We start from the raw sequence: 14,994 nt of genomic DNA on the forward strand, positions 1-14,994 counted from the left end.
AAGAAGTGCTCTGAGGGTTTCAGAAGGCATTTTTGTTTTATTTATATCCTTGTTAAAGCAGTATGAGTGAAAGCATCTATTTAAACTTTCTTTAAGGTCCCTCATAGGAGGTTAGCATGTGAAGCTGAGGATAAATAATGAAGTTTGTTGTTTTTCTCCTGTGGACAGAAGCCCCCAATGCCTCCAACTTGAAAATAGTAAGGATGGACAGGACAGCTGGATGCGTAACTGGAGGGGAAGAGATTTATCTTCTCTGTGACAAGGTTCAGAAAGGTAAATATATGCTCTGATCTCCAGATGTGAAGTATAATTCTGAGTGTGTTTCTGAGTCACTTTTTGTCAGTGGGCCTAGTAATATCCCTCCTTGCCATAGAACTCCTTTTAAAAATTTATACATTTCGTCTCTTCCAAATTTAAGTTGTTCATGTTATTTTGTTAACCCAACTAATTCATTTAAAAATTTTCAACAGAAGTAAATATAAATAAGAAAACAATGACCATTGGAATCAGTGATGTTTCAGGGGTTTTATACTTTAAATTTTGGTATCTGAACTTTAAATAAATGAGTAATAGCCCATGCTTCACACACACACACACACACACACACACACACACACACAGAATAAATGTTTTACATAGTGTAAAATTGTTTATTTTGTTTATCTTACCATGCTTCATTGCAACACAGAGAGCTTCTCTGGATATCTTCACATGACACTATGATGTCATTTAAGAAAAAGAAAGAGAATAAGGACTATAGGGAAATTCTCAGAGCATACTCCTCTCATAATTTTCACTTTCAGAAAGGTTCTTGGCATTTATCTCTCATTAAATATAGCACAAGATTGATAAGTCAGCAAAAGCTGAAGGAGATTGTGTTATTTTCTCAAGTTTCACTCATTTTTTAAATAAAATGATAGAAGGTATAGTATAATAAAGATACACTCACTTCCACGACGGCAGCAGCAGGGCACGTGGCAAGAATCACGGCTTGCACGTGGCCCCGGGCAGTCTCGTCTTTCTGCAGCTTGTAGATCCTCAGGTGTAGGAGCTGTTTCATGCGCACAGCCTTGAGAGAGTAAGGTGTTCTTAAGACCACCTGTACCAAATCCGTGACCGAACTCAGCGAAGACCTCTATATAAATGTTCAAGATTCCAGCAGCACATGCGAAGACCTACTCTTTCAGCCACGGGCTGCTGGAGACAACCTCGTAGACAAAGTGCTCCCGAGTCAGCCTGTTCTAGCTGAGCAGCTACTGAAGACCCTTGTAATCAGACTTCATAACTGAGACCGCCACATTCACTGCTGTGTGGCTCACAGCGTCTTGGTGCTCCGGCCGGGTGTCAAGCCTGAGCCTCTGAGGTGGGAGAGCTGACTCCAGCACATTGGACCACCAGAGACCTCCCGGCCCCATGTAATATCAATCAGCGAGGGCTCTCCCAGAGACCTCTGTCTCACCGCTAAGACCCAGCTCCACTCAACGACCAGCAAGCTCCAGTGCTGGATGCCCAATGCCAATCAACCAGCAAGAAAGGAACACAACCCCATCCATTAGAGAAGCTGCCTGAAATCATACTAAGTTCACAGACCCCCCAAAACACACCACTGGACGTGGTCCTGCCCACCAGAAAGACAAGATCCAGCCCCACCCGCCAGAACACAGGCACCGGTCCCCTCCACCAGGAAGCCTATGCAAGCCACTGAACCAACCTCACCCACTGGGGGAAGACACCAAAAACAATGGGAACTACGAACCTGCAGCCTGTGAAAAGGAGACCCCAAACACAGTAAGTTAAACAAAATGAGAAGACAGAGGAATAGGGAGCAGATGAAGGAGCAAGGTAAAAACCCACCACACCAAACAAATGAAGAGGACGTAGGCAGTCTACCTGAAAAAGAATTCAGAGTAATGATAGTAAAAATGATCTAAAATCTTGGAAATAGAATAGAGAAAATGCAAGAAACATTTAACAAGGACCTAGAAGAACTAAAGAGCAAACAAACGATGAACAACACAATACATGAAATTAAAAATTCTCTAGAAGGAATCAATATCAGAATAACTGAGGCAGAAGAACGGATAAGTGACCTGGAAGATAAAATAGTGGAAATAACTACTGCATAGCAGAATAAAGAAAAAAGAATGAAAAGAATTGAGGACAGCCTCAGAGACCTCTGGGACAACATTAAACGCACCAACATTCAAATTATAGGAGTTCCAGAAGAAGAAGAGAAAAAGAAAGGGACTGAGAAAATATTTGAAGAGATTATAGTTGAAAACTTCCCTAACATGGGAAAGGAAATAGCCACGCAAGTCCAGGAAGTGCAGAGAGTCACATACAGGATAAATCCAAGGAGAAACATGCCAAGACACATTACACAAACTGTCAAAAATACAAAGAAAAAATATTAAAAGCAGCAAGGGAAAAGAAAGAAATAACATACAAGGGAATCCCCATAAGGTTAACAGCTGATCTTTCAGCAGAAACTCTGCAAGCCAGAAGGGGTGGCAGGACATATTTAAAGTGATGAAAGGGAAAAACTTAAAACCAAGATTGCTCTACCCAGCAAGGATCTCATTCAGATTCAGTGAAGACATTAAAACCTTTACAGATAAGCAAAAGTTAAGAGAATTCAGCACCACCAAACCAGCTTTACAACAAATGCTAAAGGAACTTCTCTAGGCAGGAATCACAAGAAAAGGAAAACAGCTATAAAAATAAACCCAAAACAATTTAGAAAATGGTAATAGGAACATACATATTGATAATTACTTTAAATGTGAATGGATTAAATGCTCCAACCAAAAGACACAGGCTTGGGCTTCCCCTGGTGGCACAGTGGTTGAGAGTCCACCTGCCAATGCAGGGGACACGGGTTCATGCCCCAGTCCGGGAAGATCCCACATGCCGTCGAGCGGCTGGGCCCGTGGGCCATGGCCGCTGAGCCTGCGCGTCTGGAGCCTGTGCTCCACAACGGGAGAGGCCACAACAGTGAGAGGCCTGCATACCGCCAAAAAAAAAAAAAAAAAAAAAGACACAGGTTTGCTAAATGGATACAAAAACAAGACCCATATATATGCTGTCTACAAGAGACCCACTTCAGACCTAGGGACACATACAAACTGAAAGTGAGGGGATGGAAAAAGATATTCCATGCAAATGGAAATCAAAACAAAGCTGGAGTAGCAGTTTTCGTATCAGACAAAATAGACTTTAAAACAAGAGACAAAGAAGGGAACTACATAATGATCAAGGCATCCATCCAAAAAGAAGATATAACAGTTGTAAATATTTATATACCCAACATAGGAGCACCTCAATAACATAAGGCAAATGCTAATGCCCGTAAAAGGGGAAATCGGCAGTAACACAATAATGGTTGGGGACTTTAACACCCCACTTTCAGCAATGCACAGATCATCCAAAATGAAAATAAATAAGGAAACACAAGCTTTAAAGGACACGTTAAACAAGATGGACTTAATTGATATTTATAGGACATTCCATCCAAAAACAACAGAATGCACTTTCTTCTCAAGTGCTCACGGAACATTCTCCAGGAGAGATCATATCTTGGGTCACAAATCAAGCACTGGTAAACTTAAGAAAATTGAAATCGTATCAAGTATCATTTCCAACCACAACACTGTGAGACTAGATATCAATTACAGGAAAAAAATCTCTAAAAATCTCTAAAACACATAGAGGCTAAACAATACTCTACTAAATAACCAAGAGATTACTGAAGAAATCAAAGAGAAATCAGAAAATACCTAGAAACAAATGGCAATGAAAACACGACGACCCAGGGCTTCCCTGGTGGCACAGTGGTTGAGAGTCCGCCTGCCAATGCAGGGGACACGGGTTTGTGCCCTGGTCTGGGAAGATCCCACATGCCGCGGAGCAGCTGGGCCCGTGAGCCATGGCCGCTGAGCCTGCGCATCCGGAGCCTGTGCTCCGCAACGGGAGAGGCCACAGCAGTGAGAGGCCCGCGTACCGCAAAAAAAAAAAAAAAAAAAAACACGACGACCCAAAACCTATGGGATGCAGCAAAAGCAGTTCTAAGAGGGAAGTTTATAGCAATACAATCCTACCTCAAGAAACAAGAAGCATCTCAAATAAACAAGCTAACCTTACACCTAAAGCAATTAGAGAAAGAAGAACCAAAAAAACATGAAGTTAGCAGAGGGAAAGAAATCATAAAGATCAGATCAGAAATAAATGAAGAAGAAATGAAGGAAACACTAGCAAAGATCTATAAAACTAAAAGCTGGTTCTTTGGGACAATAAACAAAATTGATAAACCATTAGCCAGACTCATCAAGAAAAAGGAGAAGACTCAGATCAACAGAATTAGAAATGAAAAAGGAGAAGTAACAACAGACACTGCAGAAATACAAAGGATCATGAGAGATTACTCCAAGCAACTATATGACAATAAAATGGACAGTCTGGAAGAAATGCATTAATTCTTAGAAAAGCACAACCTTCCAAGACTGAACCAGGAAGAAATAGAAAATATAAACAGACCAATCACAAGCACTGAAATTGAAACTGTGATTAAAAATCTTCCAACAAACAAAAGCCCAGGACCAGATGGCTTCACAGGCGAATTCTATCAAATATTTAGAGAAGAGCTAACACCTATCCTTCTCAAACTCTTCCAAAATATAGCAGAGGGAGGAATACTCCCCAACTCATTTTACGAGGCCACCATCACCCTGATACCAAAACCGGACAAAGGTGTCGCAATAAAAGAAAACCACAGGCCAATATCACCGATGAACATAGATGCAAAAATCCTCAACAAAATACTACTAAACAGAATCCAACAGCACATTAAAAGGATCATACACCATGATCAAGTGGGGTTTGTCCCAGGAATGCAAGGATTCTTCAATATACAGAAGTCAATCAGTGTGATACACCATATTAACAAATTGAAAGATGAAAACCATATGATTATCTCAATAGATTCAGAAAAAGCTTTTGACAAAATTCAACACCTATTTATGATAAAAACTCTCCAGAAAGTAGGCATAGAGGGAACCTACCTCGACGTAATGAAGGCCGTATATGAGAAATCCACAGCCAACATCATTCTCCATGGTGAAAAACTGAAACCATTTCCACTAAGATCAGGAGCAAGGCAAGGTTGCCCACTCTCACTGCTGTTATTCAACACAGTTTTGGAAGTTTTAGCCACAGCAGTCAGAGAAGAAAAAGAAATGAATTCAAATTGGAAAAGAAGAAGGAGAACCATCACTGTTTGCAGATGACATGATACTATACATAGAGAATCCTGAAGATGCTACCAGAAAACTACTAGAGCTAATGAATGAATTTGGTAAAGTAGCTGGTTACAAAATTAATGCACAGAAATCTCTTGCATTCCTATACACTAATGATGAAAATCTGAAAGAGAAATCAAGGAAACACTCCCATTTACCACTGCAACAAAAAGAATAAAATACCTAGGAATAAACCTACCTAAGAAGACAAAAGACCTGTGTACAGAAAACTATAAGACACTAATGAAAGAAATTAAAGATGACAAACAGATGGAGAGATATACCATGTTCTTGGATTGGAAGAATGAACATTGTGAAAATAACTATACTACCCAAAGCAATCTACAGATTCAGTGCAATCCGTATCAAACTACCAATGGTATTTTTCACAGAACTAGAACAAAAAAATTCACAATTTGTATGGAAACACAGAAGACCCCAAATAGCCAAAGCAATCTTGAGAAAGAAAAACAGAGCTAGAGGAATCAGGCTCCCTGACTTCAGACTATACTACAAAGCTACAGTAATCAAGATAGTATGGTAGCGGCACAAAAATAGAAATATAGATCAATGGAACAGGATAGCAAGCCCAGAGATAAACCCACACACATATAGTCACCTTATCTTTGATAAAGGAAGCAAGAATATACAATGGAGAAAAGACAGCCTCTTCAATAAGTGGTGCTGGGGAAACTGGACAGCTACATGTAAAAGAATGAAATTAGAATACTCCCTAACACCGTGTACCACAACAAACTCAAAATGGATTAAGACCTAAATGTTAAGGCCAGACATTATAAAGCGGGAAACATAGGCAGAACACTCTTTGACATAAATCACAGCAAGATCCTTTTTGACCCACCTCCTAGAGAAATGGAAATAAAAACAAAAATAAACAAATGGGACATAATGAAACTTACAAGCTTTTTCACAGCAAAGGAAACCACAAACAAGATGAAAAGACAGCCCTCAGAATGGGAGAAAATATTTGCAAACGGAGCAACTGGGAAAGGATAAATCTCCAAAATTTACAAGCAGCTCAATATCAAAAAAATAAACAGCCCAATCCAAAAATGGACAGAAGACCTAAAAAGACATTTCTGCAAAGAAGATATACAGATTGCCAAGAAACACATGAAAGGATGCTCAGCATCACTTACCATCAGAGAAATGCAGATCAAAACTACAATGAGGTATCACCTCACACTGGTCAGAATAGCCATCATCAAAAAGTCTACAAACAATAAATGCTGGAGAGAGTGTGGAGAAAAGGGAACCCTCTTACACTGTTGGTGGGAATGTAAATTGATACAGCCACTATGGAGAACAATATGGAGGTTCCTTAAAAACTACAAATAGAACTACCATATGACCCAGCAGTCCCACTACTGGGCATATACCTTGAGGAAACCATAATTCAAAAAGAGTCATGTACCACAATGTTCATTGCAGCACTATTTACAGTAGCCAGGACATGGAAGCAACCTAAGTGTCCATCGACAGATGAATGGATAAAGGAGATGTGGCACATATATACAATAAAATATTACTCAGCCATAAAAAGAAATGAAATTGAACTCTTTGTAGTGAGGTGGTTGGACCTAGAATCTGTCATTCAGAGTGAAGTAAGTCAGAAAGAGAAAAACAAACACCATATGCTAACACATATATATGGAATCTAAAAAAAAAAAAAAACTGGTTCTCATGGACCTAGGGGCAGGACAGGAATAAAGACACAGATGTAGACAATGGACTTGAGGACACGGGGAGGGGGAAAGTTAAGCTGGAACGAAGTGAGAGAGTGTCATGGACATATATACACTACCATATGTAAAGTAGATAGCTAGTGGGAAGCAGCTGCATAGCACAGGGAGATCACCTTGGTGCTTTGTGACCACCTAGAGGGGTGGGGTAGGGAGAGTGGGAGGGAGATGCAAGAGGGAGGGGATTTGGGGATATATGTATACGTATAGCTGATTCACTTTGTTATACAGCAGAAACTAACACACCATTGTAAAGCAATTATACTCCAATAAAGATGTTAAAAAATAATAATGCAAAAAATATAATATTTCACTTTCACATTTTTCAACAAAAATAATTGTAGTTTCTTCACTAAAAAGAAAAGAAAGAAAGATATACTCACTACAAGAATGAGCATTTTCAAAGTAAGCAACTGCATAGCTGGAAATGTAGCCCCTATTAAAAGGACTATGGCTTAAAACAAAGAAAATTCTCCTTTGAGGCTAAATGCTCTGAGATAAAAAGTCAGAAAAAATGAGATAAGATTTTAAGGTAAAGGTATGAATATATATCTGTATCCCAAAAATGTTTACACTTTCTCTGCAGGTTTTGGTATCAGTATTTTTTCAACCCATTGTATCCAAGTAATATGCATTTCCAGATTTCTGGTTGTGCATACTATGAGTAAACACAATCTGAGTGCCTTTATTTGTAAATGTGACTCTTAATCATTATCATTACATTGGAATGGCTTATTAAGAGAAGTCTTGAACCTAGCTTAAAGAATCTGAATAACTAGGTCCAGGGTAGTCCTACCTGAAGGCAGAGGTATTAACCAGTATATAGTATGTCTTATCCAACCCTAATATTCCTAAAATTCTATGTAAATAGAAATATAAATTTAGCTTTTGCAAGTCAATAGTGTACACCTTCCTATGAAATAGGAAGTGAAGCCAGGGAGATGCCAACCTGAGTTATATTGTCATATTTCTGCAGGAATAGAACCCATGACTGAAGTTTGAAATTTAGATGTTCTAATTTAACCCGAAGGGACTAGACCAACATGATATATTTAGCAGTTTCTCAATATGGACTAATAAAATATTATAGGGAGGTAGCATAGTAGAATGTGTAAGAGCCTGGAATCTGAAACTTCACTGTGTTCAAATCCTGGCCTCTCCATTTACCAGCTTTTCAACCTTAGATAAGTTACTTAACCTCTCTGACCTCCAGTTTCTCTTCTGCAGAACGAGGATATTAATAGTAGACCTGCATCACAAAGTTGTTGTGAGGGTTAAATCAGCTAATGTATACATATAAAATCCCTCAGAACAGTGTCTGCCATATAGTAAACTTTATATTAGTTAAATATTATTATGTGAATCTGTATCAAGTGAACCACCTTTTGGGATTCTGATATTCCTCACTATCCTTCGTGTTTCTCAGGAGTGAATTGGTTTAGGGATGAAGAAGTGGAAAAGACTGATTAAGAGAAAACTCAGATTGAATAGGTAAATCTAGTATTCTGTCATTGTAAATGAATCTTGGGGCCCATTACTATGGTAACTAATAGAAAATTTTCACTAAAAATTTTAAATAATTCACAAGTGTATTTTATATTAATTACTTTTGAAAAAGGTTAAGTACGTAGTATTTATAGGTAGAATCTTGAACCAGCTTATTTTTCATGTTTTTGAATATTATTATACTATGTGAAATTATACATCTGGACGTGACTGTTCGCAGATGATATCCAGATTCGATTTTACGAGGAGGAGGAAAATGGTGGAATCTGGGAAGGATTCGGAGATTTTTCCCCCACAGATGTTCATAGACAAGTAAGTGGATGATGATGGCGATGAAGATGATTCTACATTTTCTGCCTTATTGAAATTCACTAGTTTCCGTATGTAAAACAAGGAAAAATCATAAATATTTATTTAACTTTCATAAAAGAGCACTGTGACTGGCAGGTGTTCCAGAAAAGTTACCTACCATAGAATTATGGGCAAGGCTGTATTAGACCTTGCAAGGCATTTCATTTGGGTGTCTGATCACCTAGCCACAAGGCAGTGGCCCTTAGGTCCTTTAGTAGAAATGTTTTAAGTGTTGTATTCATCTGTTCAGGCTTCCATAACAAAATATCATAGACTGGGTGGATGAAACAAAAGAAATTTGTAGCTCATGGTTCTGGAGACTAGAAGTCCCAGATCAAGGTCTGACAGTGTCAGTTCCTTGTGAGGGCTCTCTTCCTGGCTTGCAGACAGGCACCTACCTTCTTGTTGTGTCCTAACAGGGCAGAGAGAGAGTAAGCTCTCTGCTCTTCTTTAAAAAACAGTAATCCTAACCAATCAGGGCCTTGCCCTTATGACCTCATTTAACCTTAATTCTTCCTGTAAAAGCTCTGTCTCCAAATACAGCCACACTGTTAGGGCTTCAACATACGAATTTTGGGGGAACACAGTTAGTCCATAACAATGTGCTACCAGTGTAATATGCGGAGACCTGTTAAAAGGGTATTCTAATGAAAAGTTTTGAAAGGAGGAGTCTTCTAGTTGAGGCTGATGTCATCATGATAAATCAAGATCTCCTGGTGACAATGGAGTATAGGACTAAGAGATGAAAATGCTGAATCCTCATCTTAATGATTACACTGAATGATTGAGGAGTACAGTTTTCACAAAAAATTGGAAACAATCCAAATGTCTATCAGTAAGTGGCCAGTTAAATAAATTATGGTGTATCTATGTGATGGAATATTGTGCAGTTATTAAAAAGAATGAGTACTCTATGGACTAATATGGAAAAGTCTCAAAGATACAACATTAAAATTATTTAAAAGATAGATATAAAGCAAAGTGTATATAAAAAAGACTCTATGTTTATGTTTACATACACATAAAGAAACTCTGGAAGAATACAACAGAACAGGGAGGGACAGGAATGGCAAGGAGAATTTTCAGTGTGCACCATTGTATACCTTTTTATATTTACGAAGCTTGATCCATGTGAATATATTACATAGTCAAAAAATCCAGCTAAAACATCTTTGAGGTGGGGTGTTAAATGCTGACACTGTGTGGCTGCTCAAAGCAGTGGGCCCCTCAGCACCAGTGATTCGGCCCCAAGCATAGTTTAATGAAAAAAATAAGTTTTGTTACAAATGCATTAAAGCTATAAGCTGAGATCACATTTTGATAGCATAATACTTTTATTATTGCTCGGTTCTTATTTTATCATTTCTATCATGATTTTCTTTCAAATTTTTTGTCCAGGAGTCCATTTTTAAGTTTCCAAACATTTAAAAGATGTTTGGTTGATGATTTCAACATTATATTGTGGTCATAGAAGGTGGTCTTAGATATAAGTTCTTTGAAATTTTTTTGTCTTTCTCTGTGACTCTATGATCAGTTTTTTAAAAATGTTCCATGTGTACTTGAAAATAATTATATCCTTTTTTTTTGTTTGGTGGAAGGTTCTGTACATAACTGTTAGCTTGAACTTATTAATTTTGTGGATCAAGTAAAAAAAAAATCTAGCTAAGAACTGTGAAAATGCCTGACTATTCTGGCACTGCCAGATATCAATGAGGAGGCTGTCTTATGGGTGTTACCGAATGCCCTGTGTATGCCTAGAGCCTTGGCCATCCTCACCTCACAATACACTGACCCTGTCATGATGTCTCTCTTACAGGGTTTAGTTTTTTGTCTTCATTGGCTGGCAGGCAGGCTGGTAGTAGTACCACCTTCCTCACTCTCTCTTTCCATGACTAGCCTTTCTGATATTGCTGTAAATAATCTTGGAGGATTTTAAGGCTAATTTGGAAACGGAGAAGATGTATGCAACATATTTTATTCACGTGATTATTTATACTGAAAGACATTTGAAATTTTAGACGAGTGAACTAATGAAGTTTTGCAATACATTGGCATAATCTTATATTTCAGTTTCACATTGGCAATTTAGTAAAAATGTATGGGTATAGAATTCTAAGGTTGTAAGTTTCTCTAAGGTGTTGTATACTTTTTAGTACCTTGTGTCTAAACGTTGGGCATAAAGAATGTGTTTAATGAGTAGCGTTGCTGGAAAAGAAATGTAGTCCTACTCCAACATTTGGATCTTTGTATCCTGCAGTTTGCCATCGTCTTCAAAACTCCAAAGTATAAAGATGTCAACATTACAAAACCAGCCTCTGTGTTCGTCCAGCTTCGGAGGAAATCTGATTTGGAAACCAGTGAACCAAAACCTTTTCTCTACTATCCTGAAATTAAAGGTAACTTGGTTGTTTAAACACTTGTGCTTGTTGCAACGAGAGGATGGTCTGATTAGAAAAGATCAGGTAGTCTCCTCCTTTGAACAGCTTCCTAGTAACTGGTTTCTGGGTCCATGGTGCTTCTTTTTAGAGAAGAAAGAAGTAATATATGATTTGGGGGTCATAGAATTAAGTCTAGCCTTTTAAAATAATGTTATTTCCATTGAGTTTTATATGAGATTTAGACATTTGAAAATTTCTCTTTGAATTTGAGAATCTATCATTTATTGACTACCTCAGGGTTCAGGTAGTTGAGATGAAAAGATAAGGCTTGTTGTGTAGGAGAATCAGCCACTCTGTCAACTGGCCTCAGGCACTGTGCACTGCGGAGCTATGAAAATGAATAAGGCAGCATTCTCTTCCTCACAAAGGACACGCCGAGAAGGGGGGATCGCAAGTCTCCTTCAGTTGTTACAGTGCGAATTATTACTCTGGTAAGTTCCAGAAGTGAGGCATCCACAAAAACGTAGAAGAATGCAAGGAGAACGAACCTTGGATTCTGAAGAAGCCACCAAGAAGGAGGCTTCTTCAGGGTCCTGAAAATTGGCGATGTATTTCAGTAGTTGAGTGTGCAACAGAGAAGGAAAGGCTTTCCTAGACTTAGGAAACGTGAGGAGCTAAAACAGCTAGTGTTTATTCAGGGAAGAGTGAGCATTTTGAGCACTGAGATGCACTCCTGGAGGCCACAGCAGGTGAGGAAGGCCGGGGCCAGGCTCTGTGGGGCTGTGATTGGCACCTAAAGAGTTTTGCATTGACTCTGGAAAGGGGAATGACCAGGCCAGTTTGGATTTGGAATGATGCCTCTGATCCTCTCTGTAGGCACTGTGGAGACTGTCTGGGTGGCAGACAGTGATGAGTCAGAGGAGGAATGCAAGAATCCAAGTGAGAAATGGTGAAGTTAGTGAAGGTCTTAATGCAGTGGAGTGAAAGGAGAAGGTGGATTCAGGAGGCAGTGCAGGGATGGTGTCAAGAGGACCCAGGTGCTGGTTGGGGTAGGGGGTGAAAAGAGAAAATCAGGAGTCCTAGACGTTTCTAGGAATCCCAGCCTGGGAAGGCTGTGATGTGGTTGAACTGATGAAGAGTCAAAGGAGCAAAAGTAGATCTGGGTGGGCAAAGACAGAGTTCAGTTTAAAGCATGTTGCATTTTAGGTTCCTGTGGCAGATTCCTAACAGGCCATTCAAAAGGCAGGACTGGAACTCAAGAGAGGGCAGGGTGGGAAATTCACACTGAGACTCCTCTCGGAATGAGGGTAACAGGCCTCAAAGGTTATTTGTTAACCTGGAGTCCACTCACCCCTATGGGGCTCCATGGCTAGAAGTGTACTTTAAAACAATTAGTTTTTTTTGTAATCCTATTTTGAATTTTACATACTAAAACCTGTGATTCTAAGAAGAGATCCGTAGACTTCACTAGACTGCAAAAGAGGCCGTGGCACAAACATAATTAGAAACCCCTGGACTAGAGGGAAGTGAGACTGGGGAGGGACAGGGTGCCCAGGTCCTGGCTGAGGCTGGAACCCACAAAGGTGCCGCAGCAACGATCCACACGGCTGCTAATCCTGTGATAGCAACATGTGATGGGGGATCTTTGAGGAGGGCTTTCTTTTCCTAGAATTCATGTTGTGGCAGCAGCATTTAGAAAATGGTTCTGTGATTTCTTGTTTCTTCTCTGAGCTTGTAGCCCCTCCACTGATGGGTCAGATGTATAGTGCATTCCGTTACTGGTGCTTTGAAAACACTGTCAGCACAGGATCCTTTTTTTTCTCTCCACGTGACATTTCGTGCGAAATCCCAGTATATAAACCGGAGAGGCTTGAAGTGGAGGTGGCAAGTCCGCCCACTTGGCTAGTCCAGGAAGGAAGCTTACCTCTCCTCACTTCCCTCCCTGCCCAGGAACTGCCTGAGGGCTTCCGAACGGGCCGTCGGCGTGAAGTTTGAAAATCACTGCTTTGGATTAAGCACCCTTCTTTAAAAGTAGACCCAGAAGAGAAACACAAAATTGTTTTGCACTTTCTGAGGGAAAAAAAAAAAAAAAGATTTCTTCTCCTAAAATGCATGTTCAAAATAATGTCAATTTTTCTAACACAGAGAATCAGATAAAAAGGAAACCCAGATTACCTACACATGTGTAAGCCTAGAAATACTCAAAGCTGAGCTTGGTTTCTAGGCTGCCTGTGTCCCTTTCCCAGTGGTATTGGTGCCTGAAAAGAGTCTGATACAGCAGGGACACATTCAGACTATTACTTTCTTTGCTACCCTCTTATGGTAGGAGCTATCCAGGGCTGGAGTTAGAGAATGGGGTCTCCTGAAAGTTCAAAATCTCACCTTTATGCGTGAGGCACTTACCTTCCATGTTATCATTGACTAAAAGCTCCATCTATAAGAACAATGTAGAAAACCATCTGGAAAAATAAGAGTTTGTAGTTGAGCTCCACAGAAGGAATGGCCAACATGTATTGTGGTTGAGTTGTTGTGAGATTAGAACAATTTTATTGAAGATAACAAATTACCTTAGTCTAGAGAACCTTCTGGATTATAAAATCCCAAGTTGAAATAATCACCAGGACAAATGATCGCACCAGGCACGTGTGACTGGCCAGAAAAGTAGCAGGTCATTTAGCATCCGAGTCGCTATGTGAAGATCAATCTAAACCATACAACCCGAGGAATCATTATGCTCCTTTCTCAGAAGTCCTTGAATATACCTTCCACTGCCCCCAGCCCCTGCAGTCACTCCTGAACTCATTGCTTCATTTTATATTCTTCACTTATTTTTATCAACATGTAAAATTATCTTACCTATTAATTTATGTGTCTATTGTCTTCTCCTACCTGTGTTCTTTAGGTCACATATTTGGTCTTTCATATTTATTGCTACATCTCGGACAACGTAGGTCACGTAGTAGATGCTTGTTAAATATCTGAGAGCTAAGTTATTGTTTGACCAACCAAGTTGCCATCCTCACCCGAAAGACTAGTAACTTGTTGGGGGCCACCAATTAAGACATTAGACAAAGCAATATAGATCATATTCCTTTTGTTGTACAGAATCATGCAGCCCCGAACTCTGCATCCTTTATGGTCATTGACGTTGTGTCTCATAAAAACATCATGGAGATGGTTGGGTCCAGGAAGACAATCAAAATAATCAGGAGAGGGATGGTTGGCAAGGGAAGAAGAGGGTTGAGGAACTGTTATACAAAAGCAAAGAAAGACCATAATGACTTTTCAGTCTGAAAAGATGGAGATTAGGGAGAAACAGAATCATAATCTGTAGATTATGAAAGGTATGCTCAGGATAAATGCTGGCGTGTTTACTGGCAAACTACAACCCAGAAAGTGAGAATGAGATACTTTTAAGGCACATGCACGGCATAAGGTGGTAGAGGCTAAAAGTTTTATCGACATTTGTGAACTAAGCTGTTATCTTAAATCATCAATTATTAAAGGAAGCAAAGATATGTTGGAGTGTTTCCCCCGAAATGGTGACCTAATATAATGGAATGCTCATTAGACCTTGTATCTGTTCGTCACTGAGCCCTGACCTCATACAAGTCCCTCAACATCCTAGCTTCGGTTTCCTCTTCTGTAAAAGGAGAACTTGTAGTGAGTGGCCACTTAGGTCCCTTTTAGAATAGGTTGATG

General features: G+C 39.5%; 1 protein-coding gene across 2 annotated transcripts in view; it reads left to right on the top strand.

The window, feature by feature from the left end:
• NFKB1 (nuclear factor kappa B subunit 1) overlaps nt 1-14,994 on the top strand; it is a 121,980-nt gene that overhangs the window by 79,192 nt on the left and 27,794 nt on the right. For both annotated transcript variants that reach the window (XM_065877633.1, XM_065877634.1), the window contains 3 exons: nt 169-273; nt 8,784-8,875; nt 11,172-11,310. In XM_065877633.1, the coding sequence (XP_065733705.1) occupies nt 169-273; nt 8,784-8,875; nt 11,172-11,310 (336 nt within the window). The remainder of the gene's footprint in view (nt 1-168; nt 274-8,783; nt 8,876-11,171; nt 11,311-14,994) is intronic.

Source organism: Phocoena phocoena, chromosome 5, assembly GCF_963924675.1.
Source record: "Phocoena phocoena chromosome 5, mPhoPho1.1, whole genome shotgun sequence".
Classification (NCBI taxonomy): Eukaryota; Metazoa; Chordata; class Mammalia; order Artiodactyla; family Phocoenidae; genus Phocoena; species Phocoena phocoena.